The sequence below is a fragment of the Heterodontus francisci genome, chromosome 9, assembly GCF_036365525.1.
Source record: "Heterodontus francisci isolate sHetFra1 chromosome 9, sHetFra1.hap1, whole genome shotgun sequence".
NCBI classification, from domain to species: Eukaryota; Metazoa; Chordata; class Chondrichthyes; order Heterodontiformes; family Heterodontidae; genus Heterodontus; species Heterodontus francisci.
In genome coordinates, this window is record NC_090379.1 from 13,195,668 (window position 1) to 13,214,372 (window position 18,705).

The window sequence follows — 18,705 nt, forward strand, 5'->3', positions numbered from 1 at the left end:
CCAGCTGGGAGGGCTGAAGAGACCTCGGTTTAACTGCACCTCCAACTGTGCAGCAGTCCCCCAGTACTGCATTGGAACGTCAACCTAGATGTTGTGCTCGAGTCTCTGGAGTGGGACTTAAACCCAGACCCTTGTGACTTGGAGGCGAGAGTGTTACTCACTGAGCCACAGCTGACACCAATGAGAAAGAATCAAACCACAGTCAAACAGCAAAGTTCTGAGGAAGGTATTGAAGCTGGGGAAAATATAACAAAACATCTATGTTAGTAGTATAATAATGAACTGTTTAATTGTCTTAGGTGCTGGGCATTAACTGGGGATTCACTTGTGCACCTATATACAGGAGCAGGCTGAAACTGTGGTTGTTGGGTTTGGAGGTGCATGTTTGTAATGTGATTAAAAGTGTGTAAGTATTAGGCTCCAGTTCTATCCTTCAGCCCCTGGCTATCTAGGGTGTAAAACTGGGGAAGGAGTTCCAGAGAGTCAAGTTGGCTACCAGCAATGTTCACAGACGGAGTGGTGGTGGTGGGGGGGGGGGGGGGGGGGGAAGTGGGGGGGGCTGGTTTGGATTTCACAAGAGAGCAGAGCTGTAAAACTGAAAGGAGTGGGCTAGGTTACAGGGCCAGACAATGCCTCAGCGACAAGGTGAGGAAGGATCTGTGATGAGCATGTGCCTCTACTGAGGTACTGGGAGTTGCTTCTTGGCAACTCAATCCCAAAGGACACTAGTGGATGCAGCGGAATAAAATATAAGGAAGAAAAGAGATACCTACCATTTCACCCAAGGAGGAAAAGACAGACAAAAAGAGCCGTGTTTATCGGACACGAGAACAGGTTCTTTAGAGTGTGAACTTCGACACTGACATACAGCCACTCAAATGATCATAGACCTGTTTTCAGACAAGGTTATTGAAGTGGGAGTTCGGGGACGAGGGAATTTGTTGTTAAGAGCTACTTTAACGATAGACAAGACTGCATGTCATTACGTTCCAGAGCTGTAACACTCTGACAGGAACATTAATATTCAGCTCAGTGACGCAATACGATATCAACCTCTCAGCTCCGTTTGTCAGGAAAGTATCTCGCCCGCCTCCCAGCCTCCAATTTGCTTCCAACCCCCACACAAACCCCATCACCTTCCTTAAAATGTCAACTCCTTACAGGGATACAGCTACGGGTTGCAAGGAGGCCATTTGGCAACAGGGGGCATCGCTGCCAGACCCAATCCAGTTCTCCGTCAGACTCTGCACGTGCCTCCCCCGCCGGAGGAGGGAGCTGGCCAGTGGACCTAGGAGGAGCTGGTTCTCCCCTTCCCTCCCATTCCTCCCCCACACTCCCCTCCACTCCACCTCCCTCCCATTCCTCCCTCCTCTCCATTCCTCCCCCACGCTCCCCTCCACTCCACCTCCCTCCCATTCCTCCCTCCTCTCCATTCCTCCGCCACACTCCCCTCTGCTCCACCTCCCTCCCATTCCTCCCTCCTCTCCATTCCTCCGCCACACTCCCCTCTGCTCCACCCCCTCCCATTCTCCCTCCTCTCCGTTCCTCCCCCACACTCCCCTCCACCTCCCTCCCATTCCTCCCTCCGCTCCACCCCCTCCCATTCTCCCTCCTTTCTGTTCCTCCCCTACACTCCCCTCCGCTCTATTCCCCTCCCATTCCTCCCTCCCCTCCATTCCACCCCCCACCCCACCCCCCCGCACTTATGTTTTCCTAAATTTTAACATGTCAGACAGAACATTTTTAAACCGAAGCAGAATATTGTCTCCTTGTTTGGGTGATATAAGTTTAAAACAGTCGTTGCGAAAATAAATTGGGGAGACCCATCTTAGAGTCGTGCTGACTTACAAGCAATGACGGACAGGTAAAGACCCTCTGGTCGATCCAGCCTGTGATACACCCCACTGGAAAGCATGTGATCTCCCGGGAAGTGAAAAAAGGTAAAAAATTCAGGCCAATTTGGGGGCAACTATCTGGGAAATTCCTCTCTGACCCATCTAGGCGACTGAAGCTAGTCTGAGAGATTACTGTGGCCCTGAATTTCCTACCTTTTGTAAGAGGTAATGTCTGTTCCAGCCAGAAACATTCACTTGAAGGATTTTAGCCAGTGTCCACCTCGCAAACCGCTGCCCGTTTCAGAGGTCGATTATTCTCTGCAAAAAGAACCACCTCCTGATATCTAACCTAGATCTGGCCTCACACAACTTAAAATCGCTACCCTGATCCTTCCTAACCTATTTAGTTAGAATATCAGGCAGGAGAGAACGAGACCAGTATTCTGACAATGTTTTTGTAAACCTGTTTTAATTCAGTCAGTCTACTTACATCACAAGAATAAGTACAGATGAATTGAGGTTATTTTGGTGCTAGCTCATCATTCCACCTAAAAGAGTTCATGGTGTTGGGGGTATTATATTAGCATGGATAGAGGATTGGCTAACAGGAAACAGAGTCTGGATAAATGGGGCATTTTCAGGTTGCCAAACTGTAACTAGTTGAGTGCTAAAGGGATCAGTGCTCAACTATTTATGGTCTATATTAATAACTTGGATGAAGGGACTGAGTGTATTGTAGCCAGATTTGTGGACACTACAAAGATAGGTAGGAAAGCAGGTTGTGAGAAGGGCACAAAGTGTTAGAAAAGTGATACAGACAGGTTATGTGAGCAGTATGAGTAGAATGTGGGAAAACGTGAGGTTGTCCACTTTGACGGGAGGAATAGAAAAGCAGAATATTATTTACATGGAGAGAGACTGCAGAATGCTGTGGTACAGAGGGACCTGGGTGAACTTGTACATGAATCACAAAAGGTTAGCATGCAGGTACAGCAAGTAATTAGGAAGGCAAATGAAATGCTGGCATTTATTGAAAGGGGGATGGAGTATAGAAATGGGGAAGTCTTGCTACAACTGTACAAGGCATTGGTGAGACTGCAGCTAGCCTACTGCATACAGTTCTGGTCTCCTTATTTAAGCAGGGATATAACTGCATTGGAAGCAGTCCAGAGAAGGTTCACTAGGCTAATTCCTGGGATGAAGGGGTTATCGTATGAGGAAAGGTTGAACAGGTTGGTCCTGTATTCACTGGAGCTGAGAAGAATGAGAGAAGATCTTATTGAAACATATAAGATTCTGAGGGGGCTTGACAGGGTAGATGCTGAGAGGAATGTTTCCCCTCGTGGGGGAATCTAGAACTAGGGGGTACAGTTTCAGATTAAGGGGTCTCCCATTTTAAGATGGAGATGAGGAGGAATTTCTTCTCTCAGTGGGTCGTTAATCTTTGGAATTCTGTTCCTCAGAGAGCAGTGGAGGCTGGGTCATTGAATATATTCAAGGCTGAGTTAGACAGAGTTTTGATCTACAAGGGAGTCAAGGTTATGGGGAGCAGGCAGGAAAGTGGAGTTAAGGCCACAATCAGATCAGCCATGATCTTATTGAATGGCGGAGCAGGGTCGAGGGGCTGAATGGCCTACTCATACTCCTATTTCTTATGTTGTTATACTAGCTTCCATCCTACTACCCTCCCCAATCATAACATTTAACTGTCTCTCCAATGATTATCTTGTTGACTTATGAGTCACAAACAGAGAGCTCTCTATTAAATATCACCTTGACAGTGTTAGCTATGGCTCAGTAGGTAGCTCTCTTGCCTCTGACTCTGAAGGTTGTGAGTTCAAGTCCCACACTTGAGACTTGAGCACATGAATCCAGATCAACACGCTCAGTGCAGTACCGAGAGCGTGCTACACTGTCGCAAGTGCCATCTTTAAGATCAGATGTTAAACCGGGGCTCTAAGGTGAATATTAAAGATCCCCTGGCAATATTTCGAAGAAAGGTAGGGGAGTTCTCCCCTGTGCCCTGCCCAATATTTATCCCTCAACCAACATCACTGAAAAATAGACTATCTGGCCATTATCACATTGCTGTTTGTGGGAGCTTGCTGTGTACAAATTGGCTGCCGTGTTTCCTGCATTACAATAATGCCTACACTTCAAAACGTATGTCATTGGCTTTAAAGTGCTTTGGGAATGTGCTGAGGTTTTGAAAGGTGATATATAAATGCAAGTATTTCGTTTTTTTAAAAATATATAATGGCTCAGGACATCAGACAGACTTTTTTTAATTTACTGTCGGTCCCACCAGAGATTGGGCCTTTGGTGGGGCTGATTTCATCCCCACTCCTGTTTGTGTTTAGGAAGATTAACAGAAGGCTAGTCTGAGCTGCGTTTGGTCATGTGCTGGGAGCACTCAAACATCCTGGATCAACTTACTTGCCTGATTATTCACGCCTGCAGGTGCAGAACAGGGCAAGTGTAAAGAGCGTCTCTGGGAATAAGAATTACGTACAAGTGAAATTTAAACAGATGGTGACAATGAAACGGGAATGAAACTGGGGGTGACGGTGCGGTGGTGGAATTAAACAAAGAATTCAGAAAGCATTCAAAAGACATCTACTCGCCATCCTCACATCTCTTCACTTCTCACCAGGGCCTCGGACAGGGGAATTCCCATAGGGACAGCCCCTGATGATAGTAGAGGTGCTGTGAAAAGCAAATTGAAAACGAACGGCAAAGGTTTCGGAGGTCCTGACTGCCGGGGTAAACCCAACAAACAAGGGCCAGAAATGGCCAAACATCACTCCTTTAATTAGACTTAGCAAAACTGCTCAAGACTGAGCGGTCGCTTCCTTCCCCCGATACCCAACTGCAATGGGCTTTTACACCCAGCTGAGGGGGCAGACAGGGCCTCGGTTTAATGTCCCACCTGAAGGATGGCACCTCTGACTGTGCGGCACTCCCTCAGTACTGCACTGGAGTACCACAATGCGGCAGTCATAATTGTGAGCGGTACTGCAATAAATCTCTCACGCCCTCACAATCCTTTGTCAGCTCTGTGTATCCAGGCGTGACAAATCAAGGTTGCACGCAAGGGTGGCAGATAGGTTCCATAACCCTAGTTCAGTATTTGTGGGCACTGTAGGGATTGGCACAGTCGCAGCAAATTATACCCAAGCTTTGCTCTCTCAGTTCTGGGCACTGAGAGCATCAGCCTGGATTATAGGTTCAAGTCTCTGGACTGGGGTTCGAACCCACAACCTTCTGACTCGGAGACAAGCACGCTACCCACTGAGCCACAGCTGGACAGTGCAGTGGGACAAGAATGCACTGAATTGAGTTCCAACACACTTCCTTCATCAAATCGGAAGGGGGGTGAGGTGGATGAAATTTTCATCCACCTCACACCCCCCCCCCGTCCGATTTGATGAAGGAAGTGTGTTGGAACTCAATTTTCATCCACCTGTGTGCACGATGGGCCAAGTGGCCTCTTTGCGTGCCGTAAGCGCCAACAGTAGTCCTTGAAGGGATTGGCAGTGCCAGTCTTACCCTTGTGTTTTTTGATGCCAGTCATCATGGATCAAGTTCGACGTGTGGATCACAACTCGAAAACCTTCTTCGTACAGAAGTAACATCATTTTCCTGCAGAGGAGAGAGAGTTGAGCAGAGAAGAAAAAAACGATGTACAAAATGTTGGTGTTGCGATAAAGTGACGACGTCAATTTTTGCTCGGTTAACGACGAGAGTTTACGTTGAAGTGGAAGGCTGAAGGGTGACCTGCCAAGAAGTTTTAAAATTAAAAAGGGATTTTGATAGGATGGACGTAGAGAAGATGTTTCCATTTTTGGCAGAACTAGGGGCCATAAATATAAGTTAGTCAACGATAAATCCAATTGGGAATTCAGGAGAAACATCTTCATCCAGAGAGTGGTGAGAATATGGAACTTGCTACCACAAGGAGTAGTTGAGGCGAATAGCATAGATGTACTTAAGGGGAAGCTAGATAAACACGAGGGAGAAAAGAATAGAAGGATTGATTGATGTAGACTGGGAGGAGGCTCATGTGCAACATGAACAATTACACTGACCAAATGGCCTGTTTCTGTGTTGTAAATCCGACGCAATTCTACATTCATGATAAGGCACGAACAGAGCATCACCTGCAGCAGTAAAGTCGTCTATTCCAGATAGCTCCTTTCAGCAAACCCTGTCATTGCTTTTTCAGGATTTCTCACAGTTCAGATTATCCAAACTGATGCCTGCATTCTGAATGTATCTTAATCAAGTTAGAAAAGGACCACTTCAAATTTCAAACACATAGCACACTCTTTTGCCAATGCTTAATGTTCTCACATGAAATTACACAGTCTGTTATTTCAACAGAACCATTAACTACTCAATGGATTAATAGCTGTGTCAAGACAGCAAAATAACTGCATGCAACCTGCATCTCACATTGCCTTTTACATACCAAAACATCTCTGACCCCTTATAGTAGGATCATTAACAAAACATTCACTCCCTCCACCTCCGACACACAATGGCAGCAGTGTGTACCATCTACAAGATGCACTGCAGTAACTCACCAAGGCTCCTTCGACAGCACCTTCCAAACCCACAAACTCTACCACTTAGAAAAACAAGGGCAGCAGGCGCATGGGAACACCTCCACCTGCAAGTTCCCCTCCAAGCCCCACACCATCCTGTCTTGGAACTATATCGCTGTTCCTTCATTATCGCTGGGTTGAAATCCTGGAACTCCCTTCCTAACAGCACTGTGGGTGTACCTACACCGCAAGGACTGCAGCGGTTCAAGGCGGCAGCTCACCACCACCTTCTCAAGGGCAATAAATGCTTTAAGCAAGTTGTGGCAAGTGGTATGAGATGACCACTGGGGGTGGAGGGAAGCATTACACCAGCAGCATTGTAACTAGGACTGAATCTCACAAAAACTTTTATTTTCATACTTTTTAATGTTAGAGAGCAGACGAGTGTTCCCAATGTTAAAAGTGTAATCAACATTTGGATGGAACACCTTTCCATGGTCAGACAGCCAGCAGTATAGCTCTGTAGTACCTGCTCACCATTGTTTTTACTAACATTTCCAGCGTAATACTGAGGGAGTGCTGCACTGTCAGAGTTGCCTTCTTTCAAATGAGACGTTAAACCGAGGCCCCGTCTGCCCTTCCAGGCTGACAACTCATTTAAAAGGTTCCTGGACCTGCATCTGAAGTGCTTTAACCTGCAAGGCTACGGACCAGGTGCTGAAAGGTGGGATTAGATTGGGTGGCTGTTCTTTTTTTAAACTGGCGCAGACACAATGGGCTGAATGGCCTCCTTCTGTGCCGTAACGTTTCTATGGTTCTATGATGTAAAAGACATGGTGCTATTTCAAAGGAGAGCAGGGGGAGTTCTCCCCAGTGTCCTGGCCAATATTCATCCCTCAATCAACATCACAAAAACAGATCATCCGATCATCATCACATTCCTGTGTGTGGGAGCTTGCTGTGCGCAAATTGACTGCTACATTTCCTACGTTACAACAGTGACTAAACTTCAAAAAAGTACTTAACTGGCTGTAAAGCGCTTTGGGACATCCAGAGGTCATGAAGGGCGCTACAGAAATGCAAGTCTTTCTTTTCTTTCAAAGCATGTACCAGTGCATGAAATATAACAGTAGCACCGCACACAGCATCTTCACCAGCAAATGGCTCCTGATCTCACTGGCACTGTCCATTGCTGTCTCTGGTCCTCCCATTACTACATGTCTGTCTGTCTGCAAACACTCAACATCTGGGGAATGGATCTGTGGCAATGGTACACTCGATCTTAAAACAGTCTGTAGAATCTGCTTTCAGTAACTCTACAGGAAGGGGATGGGGAAGTGGTGAATGCAGATTGCTTTCTCCATTCCCTCCATCCCAACCAAAAACCAAAACAAATACATTCATTGAAGCTAGTGGAAAAAAACATACGCCAACTTTAGCTTGATAGCACTCCAATAGTATCACAATCCTGAGAAAGGAGGAATGGGTGTTGGAGATGTTTGATGGGGTTTGAACCTCACAAGACTTGATCTAGATTTCAACCTTTCCCATCTTCGGCCTTTCATAAACTGGAGTCCAGCCAAAAACTCTGCTGCCTGTCTCTTAACTTGCACTCACTTACACCCATCACCCCCGTGCTCTCTGTCTTACATTGGCTCCTGGTCCATCAACGTTTCAATTTCCAAATTATCATCTTTCTTTTTCAAATTCTTTGCCCCTCCCTATTTCCATAACCTCCTCCAGCATCAAACCCTCTGCAATCTCTGCACTCCTCCAATTCTGGCCTCTTGCACATCCCCAATTTTCATCTCTCTGCCACTGGTGTTCATTTCTGCAGCTGCTTAGGCCCCAAGCTCTCGAATTCCCTCCTTAAACCTCTCTTTCCTCCATTGCAGAGCTCCTTAAAATCTCCCTCTTTGACCGAGCCTTTTTGTCACCTGCCCCAATATCCCCTTACGTGGCTCGATGTCAAATTCTGTTTGACAGTGAAGCGTTTTGTTACATTAAAGGTGCTATGTAAATGTAAGTTGCAGTCGGATTGCAAGGTGAAATGAAGGTTTTTGCTCATCTATCCAGGAAAACATACAGTCCCTCTTAAAATCACAGACTCCTAAAGGTCTCTAAATAACTCTATGGATTGTGTTACTCAGGACTTCACTGCAGGTTTTCACCATTTGTTGTGAAGACAATGTGAATTTCCCTCCCTTTTGTGAATGGCGACTATTTTGGGTGGGGGTGGGGACGGGGACCGTGGTAATTACGGCGTGGAGTGGGCCTATACTCTCCGAGAGATGATCTCAGTGGAATGCATAACATTCTCTAAGAACTCGACAGGGTAGATGCTGAGAGACTGTTTCCCCCGGCTGCAAAATCTAGAACTCGGGGGCAACAGTCTCAGGATAAGGGGTCGGGCCATTCAGGACTGAGATGAGGAGAAATTTCTTCACTCAGAGGGTTGTGAATCTTTGGAATTCTCTACCCCAGAGGGCAGTGGAATCTCAGTCACTGAGTATATTCAAAGCTGAGATCAGCAGACTTTTTGGACACTAAGGGAATCGTGGAATAGGGTAGGAGAGTGGAGGTAGAGAGTCAGCCATGATCATACTGAATGGCGGAGAGGCCTGAGGATCTGTGCGGCCTACTCCTACTCCTATTTCTATGCTCTTCACAGTGGAAGGCACCAATTCTTGCTGCCCACTGTATGATCAGACATCCACCACATGAGAGAGACCTTTGATAAGTTAAGTCACACCACTATGCTATTACTCTGTCATTTTGTATTATCTTTATAAACAAAAGCCATCTACTTACGTATGGTGTGTCCCATAAAAAATCTCCAACTTGGCCTGGAAACATTAAAAATAGTCTCCTTTTCACATTTATCAAATTATTAATAAACAAAGTACAACACAGCAACCTTAGCACCATTATACAAAAGATAGGCATCAGATCAATGTCAAAAATATTATTTTAACCAAGATTTTACACTTCCTGTTTGGGATCATTTGCTCAGAAGATTCTCGAGCGTGACCTCGCAATGAACAGGATGCTGCCTGGACTGGAGGGCATGTCCTACGAAGAAAGGTTGAGGGAGCTAGGGCTTTTCTCATTGGAGCGAAGAAGGATGAGAGGTGACTTGATAGAGGGGTACAAGATGATGAGAGGCATAGATAGAGTGGATTGTCAGAGACTTTTTCCAAGGGTGGAAAGGGCTATCACCAGGGGGCATAATTTTAAGGTGATTGGAGGAAGGTTTCGGTGAGATGTCAGAGGTAGGTTCTTTACACAGAGAGTGGTGGGTGCGTGGAATGCGCTGCCAGCGGTGGTAGTAGAAGCAGATACATTAGGGGCATTTAAGCAACTCTTGGATAGGTACATGGATGATAGTAGAATGAAGAGTAGGTAGTTAGTTTGATCTTAGAGTAGGTTAAAGGTTCGGCACAACATCGTGGGCCAAAGGGCCTGTACTGTGCTGTACTGTTCTATGTTCTAAAACAGATTATCCGATCGTTTGTTACAGGGCTGCTTGTGGGATCTTGCCGTGTGCAAAATTGGCTGCCACAGTTCCCCACATTACAGCAGCAACTACACTTCAAAAGGAAAGGCCCTGAGGTCATGAACGTCACTATATTAAACACAAGTTCTTCCTCTACATGTGCTGGCATCCTGCTTGTGGCACTGAGTTCCACACAGTGCCAACATGAGAGATCAGCGCCCAGCGCTTACTGCATTGAAACTGGTGGCAGGCACGTGGGGGAGTTCCTCACTGGTATATGGAGGCGGTGATTGACAGCGGGAATGCTGTTAACACCTGCTGGTGGCCACTGGAGACGGTCACGCGAAGCCTCAGTTAGCAGAACAGGCAGAAAATCACAGCCATCACACTTGGCCAGGTGGCTGGAGAGGCTGATATTGGGGGAAGGGAAAGGGACACAATCATAGGCCCATGGAGAGGTAGAACCAATGACGCAGCTCTGACAGATGAGAGATTAACACCTTGTGGGAACCTCAGCACCACTCCCCCCCCCCCCCACCCCCCCCCCCCCCCATGCCCATCAGAACAGTTGCACTCGCTATCAATGGGCAACTACACAGCAGCGATTAGAAAGCATTTTAAGTGGCGGCTGCAGATCGAAACAGCAATGCCAACTGCAAAAGCAAAAGAACCTTCACTTCTAGGTTGCAAAAGCACTTTGCAGGATTTTGCTCTTTGCACTAATATCCAACATGCAGATCAGGAACCAGCAAAAATCAGCGAAACAGTCACCGACTCTGGAGAGCAGGGAGGAGCGGACAGTGCGATGTTGGGAGAAAGAGATTGTAAACATAGTTATAATTTTTTTTGGAAATACTGATCAGAGAGGATCTTCCTGCTATTCTCAAGATGTAGTGAATACTTAAGGAGAGAGGGGATTATACTTTAAGATGTAACTGACACGTGACAAGAAGGAATCTTCCCTCCCATTACTCAGTTAAAAGCTACACCAGTAGAAACTAACACAGAAATCAGTACTTTTCACTGGCTGGTGTGAAGCCCATGTTCTACAAAATTCTCTAATGCTGTGTGCTCCACCAAGCCTTCATGTTGGAGACACAATACCCTGAGTAAGCAACGGAGTGATTCCAGTGGTGGTTTGAAGACCAGTGAAGGAGAAATTTTCCAGAACGTTCCACACACCAGGATACATCAAAGTGCACAGGGTCAGACAATACCTGCAGTCCATTCAATCGGTTTCAAATACTAAGGACACTTAATCACCCACTCCTTCCAACTGTCCCTTACATTTTTCCACACTATGGTCCACCTCGGCAGTCTACCGCTACACCTTCTGCGTACAATCCTCTGCATACAGTTGTTAAAACTACACCGCCTGTGCACTTTCTCTCTCTTAAACTTGAGCCCACAGCCGTTGGTTCTAGAGTCTGTGACAATCGCAAACATGTCACCAAGGTTAAACTTATCGAAGTCCTGAAGTGTCTTCGCTATTGAAGACTAGTTGCCTTCAGCCTTCCCTTCACTGCAGTAACACGCCTGGACCCCTGCACTTCTCCTCATCACTCAGGTACCAGAGGACACAGATTGAAGAGAAATGGCAAAACAAAATCCAAGGAAGAAATGGGGTGAACTTTTTTCCCCCACAGCGGGTTGTTGTGATCAGGAATGCACTGCCTGAAAGGGGGCTGGAAGCAGATTCAAAAGTAATTTTGCAAAGGGAATTGGATAAAGACTTGATGGGAAAATTCAGCAGCACATTAGGGAAAGAGAGCAGGGAATTGTAAGACTAATTGGATAGATCTTTCAAAGATAGCCTCCTCCTGTGTTGTGCGATTAATTTTCATAGAAATATGATTGAAAATCCATAAAGTAAGTGCTTGGAGAATTGGACTGCAGTAGAGATTTGGACTAATTATATCATGTTTACAAACAGCCAGCAAAAATGCAATGATGCTGTATGATTCTATGAATTTGACCTGTCAGTATGGCAGTCCTTTTAATGCACGTTCCCCCAGTGTCAGGTTATTCTTGCTGTAGTGCAGTGACCAGAACTGGAAACACCACTTCAGCTGTGGCTGCATTAGTGCCCTTACATGGGCTCAGTATTAATTCCCAGGTGTTGTCCTCTATTCCTCCACCTGTACATGCCAGAATATGGTGAGGTTTCCTTATTGATACCATAAAACAACAAGTATTTACACAGTGCCTTCAACGTAGTGAAACATCTCAAGTGCTTCACAGATGCATATCAAACAAACTCCAACACCAAGCCACATAAGGAGATATTAAGACCGGGGAGAGGTAGGTTTTAAGAAGCATTTTAAAGGAGGAGAGGCAGAGCAAATTAGGGAGGGAATTCCAGAGCTTGGGGCCTAGACAGTTGAAGGTACTGCCAATGCTGGAGTGATCAGAGATCTCAGAGGGCTGTAGGGCTGGAGGAGATTACAGAGATAGGGAGGGAACGAGGCCATGGAGGGATTTTAAACAGAAGGATGAGAATTTTAAAATTGAGGCGTTGTCAGTTTGGAAGCACAGGACACCTGGATAAATGGGACTTGCTGAGAGTTAGGATACAGGCAGCAGAGTTTTGGATGAGTTCAAGTTTGTGGAGGATGCAAAGTGAGAGGCTGGCCAGGAGAGTGCTGCAATTGCCTGCAACCCTACTCTGTTTGTTTCACTGAATTACAACCTTCAAATGCAAAAACAGATTCTGCAATTAAGAATACATCGGAGGGTAAATCCACGTTACCACAGCAACAATTGGCATCGCTATAAACATGACATCCAATCAGTGGCACTCACAAGTGGGTAACAGTGCCCTCTCGTGGAGATATACAGACATTCAGAAAGGACGATGGTGTTTGATAGCTGATGGATAGGAGTACTTTGAGGGGGTGTCAGATATCGGGGGATGCAGTGGCTGTGCTACAACTGGATTTTCAGAAAGCCTTTGACAAGGTCCCACACAGCAGACTATTGGAGAATTTATTGAATGTGGTCTAAATGGACTTCCAGAGAACATCCAGAAGACATTCCAAGAAGTCCCCCACCACAGATTATCAGAAAGAACGAGAGCTCATTGGTTTGGAAGTAATCCTGTGACACTCTCTCCACCACCAGCGCTCAGTGGCAGCAGTGTGTACCATATACAAGATGCACCTCTGCCACCTAGAAGAACTAGGGCAGCAGATGCATGGGAACACCACCACGTCCAAGATACCCTCCAAGTCACACACCATCCTGACTTGGAACTATATCGCCGTTCCTTCACCGTCGCTGGGTCAAAATCCTGGAACTCCCTTCCTAACGGCACTGTGGATGTACCTACCCCACATGGACTGCAACGCTTCAAGAAGGCAGCTCACCACCACCTTCTCAAGGGCAATTAAGGACGGGTGACAAATGCTGGGCTAGCCAGCGACGCCCACATCCCCTGAACAATTGGTTAGGATATAGGAGATGGAGATTGGTGAGATGTAACAAGTGGTTCTCTCCAGGGATCTGGACTTGGCTTTTCACCATGTACATTGGTAACTTGGATGAAGGAATAGAGAGTTGTATATCCAAGTTTACAGGTGACACTTAGGAGGCAGAGCAAGTCATGTAGATGGAAGCAGGAAGTTCCAAAGGGAGAAAGGTGGGTCAAGTGAGTGCACAAAACGGGTGCAAATGGAGATCATTGTGGGGGGAGTGGGAGGTCATCCACGTTGGATCTGAGGAAGACAAATCGGAATATTTTGTTAATAGTGAAAGACTTTGAACTGTGCAGGAGCAAAGTGATTTAATTGTTCATGTACAGAAACGACTAAAAGCTATTGCACAAGTACTCTGAAGGGGTTGGAATAAAAAGAGGAACCTGGGTGAGATCCCACCTGCAGTCCTGCATTGAGTGTTACACTTTGTGCCTCAGGAATAGATACATTGACCTTGGAAGGAGTACATTAGAGATTCACCAGAATTAAACCAGGCTTAAAGGACAGGTTGTACAAACCTGCTTTGTATCCCCTTGAGTTGAGAAGATTGAGGAGTGATCCTGAAGGGATTTGATTGGATAGATACTGAGAAACAACTTGGTTTGGTAAGGGAGTCCAGAACAAGAGAATCGGCTTAAAATGAGAGTTAGGTCATTTAGGAGGGAGATTGATAGATATTTGTTGGGTCAGCGGAACCAGGGGATATGGAACAAAGGATGGAGTTCAGGTAAAAAGTAGCCACAATCTAATAGGTTGAATGGTCCATGCCTGTTCCAATGTAGATGATAAGGAGTATGAAATTAGGAGGAGGCTGAAAAATTGGATAAAAGCTGATTAGAAAGAAGAACAGATAGGGTAGATTGGGAGAAATAATTTCCATTGGTTGGGGAGTCTAGAACTAGAGGGCATAGTCTAAAAATTAGAGACAGACCTTTCAGGAGTGAAATTGGGAAATATTTCTTCATGCAAAGGGTGGTAGAAGTTTGGAACTCTCTTCCACAAACGGCAAATTGATGCTGGATCAATTGTCAATTTTAAAACTGAGATTGATTGATTTTTGCTAACCAACAATATGGAGCCAGGCTGCAAATCCGACACTATCTCACTGAACGACAGAACACAATTGAGGGGCCACATGGCCTCCTATGTTTCCATGAGTAGGAATTAAGGGCAGTTTTGCAGGGTAGTTAGAAGTGTGTAGAGGTGTCTCACCGTGTTTGATTCTGGGAGCACTTCTGTTCACAGTGTACAGCAATGGCTTAAACATAGGGACAGAGTGAGAGAGAGAGAGAGAGAGAGAGTGTGAGAGAGAGTGTGAGAGAGAGTGTGAGAGAGAGTGTGAGAGAGAGTGTGAGAGAGAGTGTGAGAGAGAGTGTGAGAGAGAGTGTGAGAGAGAGTGTGAGAGAGAGAGTGAGAGAGAGAGTGAGAGAGAGAGTGAGAGAGAGAGTGAGAGAGAGAGTGAGAGAGAGAGTGAGAGAGAGAGTGAGAGAGTGAGAGAGTGAGAGAGTGAGTGAGAGAGTGAGAGAGAGAGAGTGAGAGAGTCCAAATTTGACAACAATATTAAAATAAAAGGAATAGCAAATAATTCACACAGCCCAAGGGGACAGTGATACGATGGTGGAATGGGCAGAAGTGGCAGAAGGAATTCAGCATCAGCCTCAGGTGCTACGTTGGGTTTAAAGATGAAAAGCAATAATTATACTGTGAATGGAGGAAGGTGGGAAGATGTGCAAGAGCTGAGGGATTTATGGGGTTCAGGTATATATCAGCATCTCAAGTGGATAAGGCCATAATATAAAGCAAATGGAACACAACACCCTCTGCCGACAGCAGTCGTGTTGGTGCAAACACAATTGTGTTACATGTTGGATTGTTTAAAGGGCAATGTTATTACTACTTAACAAGACTGTTGTAATCACTATTGAAACTGTAACCTCTCACCAGTTTGAAGGGGTTAACTGGAGGTGCTATGAACTTATTGTTCAACTGCTGGTATCCTAACTCACACTGACCTCCATTGGCTCCTGAACCAGCATTGCCTCAATTTTAAAATTCTCATCCTTATTTTCAAATCCCTCCATGGCCTCTCCCCTCCCTATCTCTGTAATCCCCTCCAGCCCCACAACCCTCCAAGATATCTGCGCTCCTCTAATTCTGGCCTCTTGAGCATCCCCGATTTTAATCGCTCCCCCATTGGTGGCCGTGCCTTCAGTTGCCTAGTCTATAAGTCCTGGAATAACATCCCTGCACCTCTCTGCTTCTCTACCTCGTTTTTCACCTTTAAGATTTCTTAGGGGCGGCACAGTGGTTAGCACCGCAGCCTCACAGCTCCAGCAACCCAGGTTCGGTTCTGAGTACTGTCTGTGCAGAGTTTGCAAGTTCTTCCTGTGATCGTGTGGCTTTCCGCCGGGTGCTCCGGTTTGCTCCCACAGTCAAAGACTTGCAGGTTGATAGGCAAATTGGTCATTGTAAATTGCCCTGAGTGTAAATAGGTGGTAGGAGAATTGAGGGGATGTGATAGGAATATGGAATTAATGTAGGATTAGTATAAATGGGTGGTTGTTGGTCGGCACAGACTCGGTGGGCCGAAGGGCCTGTTTCAGTGCTGTATCTCTCTTTGACTCTAAGATGCTCCCTAGACCTACTTCTTTGGCCAAACTTTTCGTCATGTGCCCTAATATCTTGTTATGCGGCTTGGTAACAAATTGTTTGATAGCACTCCTGTGAAGCACCTGGAGATGTTTTACCAGATTAAAGGTACTATATAAATGCAAGTATTTGCACTGATCGCATTCTGTACAGTATATACTAAACTATAGGAAGCAAAGGACTCCCTGACCTTACCCTATAGAGTAGATACTACACTATAGGAAGCGAAGCTCTCCCTGACATTACCCTATAGAGTATGTACTACACGATAGGAAGCGGAGGACTCCCTGACCTTACCCTATAGAGTATATACTAAACTATAGGAAGCAAAGGACTCCCTGACCTTACCCTATAGAGTAGATACCACACTATAGGAAGCGAAGCTCTCCCTGACCTTACCCTATAGAGTATGTACTACACTAGAGGAAGCGGAGGACTCCCTGACCTTACCCTATAGAGTATATACTAAACTATAGGAAGCGGAGGACTCCCTGACCTTACCCTATATAGTATATACTACACTATCGGAAGCGGAGGACTCCCTGACCTTACCCTATAGAGTATATACTACACTATAGGAAGCGAAGCTCTCCCTGACCTTACCCTATAGAGTATGTACTACACGATAGGAAGCGGAGGACTCCCTGACCTTACCCTATAGAGTATATACTAAACTATAGGAAGCAAAGGACTCCCTGACCTTACCCTATAGAGTAGATACTAAATTATAGGAAGCGGAGGACTCCCTGACCTTACCCTATAGAGTATATACTACACTACTGGAAGCGGAGGACTCCCTGACCTTACCATATAGAGTATGTACTACACTATAGGAAGCGGAGGACTCCCTGACCTTACCCTATAGAGTTATATACTACACTAGAGGAAGTGGAGGACTCCCTGACATTACCCTATATAGTATCTACTACACTATAGGAAACAGAAGACTCCCTGACCTTACCCTATATAGTATATACTACACTATAGGAAACAGAAGACTCCCTGACCTTACCCTATATAGTATATACTACACTATAGAAACAGAAGACTCCCTGACCTTACCCTATAGAGTAGATACTACACTATAGGAAGCGAAGCTCTCCCTGACCTTTCCCTATACAGTATGTACTACACTATAGGAAGCGGAGGACTCCCTGACCTTACCCTATAGAGTATATACTAAACTATAGGAAGCAAAGGACTCCCTGACCTTACCCTATAGAGTAGATACCACACTATAGGAAGCGAAGCTCTCCCTGACCTTACCCTATAGAGTATGTACTACACTAGAGGAAGCGGAGGACTCCCTGACCTTACCCTATAGAGTATATACTAAACTATAGGAAGCGGAGGACTCCCTGACCTTACCCTATATAGTATATACTACACTATCGGAAGCGGAGGACTCCCTGACCTTACCCTATAGAGTATATACTACACTATAGGAAGCGAAGCTCTCCCTGACCTTACCCTATAGAGTATGTACTACACGATAGGAAGCGGAGGACTCCCTGACCTTACCCTATAGAGTATATACTAAACTATAGGAAGCAAAGGACTCCCTGACCTTACCCTATAGAGTAGATACTAAATTATAGGAAGCGGAGGACTCCCTGACCTTACCCTATAGAGTATATACTACACTACTGGAAGCGGAGGACTCCCTGACCTTACCATATAGAGTATGTACTACACTATAGGAAGCGGAGGACTCCCTGACCTTACCCTATAGAGTTATATACTACACTAGAGGAAGTGGAGGACTCCCTGACATTATCCTATATAGTATCTACTACACTATAGGAAACAGAAGACTCCCTGACCTTACCCTATATAGTATATACTACACTATAGGAAACAGAAGACTCCCTGACCTTACCCTATATAGTATATACTACACTATAGAAACAGAAGACTCCCTGACCTTACCCTATAGAGTAGATACTACACTATAGGAAGCGAAGCTCTCCCTGACCTTACCCTATACAGTATGTACTACACTATAGGAAGCGGAGGACTCCCTGACCTTACCCTATAGAGTATATACTACACTACTGGAAGCGGAAGACTCCCTGACCTTACCCTACAGAGTATGTACTACACTATAGGAAGCGGAGGACTCCCTGACCTTACCCTATATAGTATATATTACACTATAGGAAGTGGAGGACTCCCTGACCTTACCCTATATAGTATATATGACACTATAGGAAGCGGAGGACTCCCTGACCTTACCCTGTATAGTATATACTACACTATAGGAAGCAGAGGTCTCCCTGACCTTACCCTATATAGTATATACTACACTATAGGAAGTGGAGGACTCCCTGACCTTACCCTATAGAGTATGTACTACACTATAGGAAGCAGAGGACTCCCTGACCTTACCCTATAGAGTATGTACTACACTATGGGAAGCAGAGGACTCCCTGACCTTACCCTATATAGTATATACTACACTAATGGAAGCGGAGGACTCCCTGACCTTACCATATAGAGTATGTACTACACTATAGGAAGCGGACTCCCTGACCTTACCCTATATAGTATATACTACACTATAGGAAGTGGAGGACTCCCTGACCTTACCCTATAGAGTATGTACTACACTATAGGAAGCAGAGGACTCCCTGACCTTACCCTATATAGTATATACTACACTACAGGAAGCAGAGGACTCCCTGACCTTACCCTATAGAGTATAT

The 18,705-nt window shown here is 45.6% G+C and overlaps 1 protein-coding gene across 2 annotated transcripts in view; it reads right to left on the reverse strand.

Annotated features, from left to right (window-relative positions):
- The window catches only part of tdp1 (tyrosyl-DNA phosphodiesterase 1), a 143,160-nt gene that overhangs the window by 100,358 nt on the left and 24,097 nt on the right, over positions 1–18,705 (reverse strand). For both annotated transcript variants that reach the window (XM_068038250.1, XM_068038249.1), the window contains exons 6-7: positions 9,194–9,228; positions 5,385–5,477 (exon numbers count right to left, since the gene is read on the reverse strand). In XM_068038250.1, the coding sequence (XP_067894351.1) occupies positions 5,385–5,477; positions 9,194–9,228 (128 nt within the window). The remainder of the gene's footprint in view (positions 1–5,384; positions 5,478–9,193; positions 9,229–18,705) is intronic.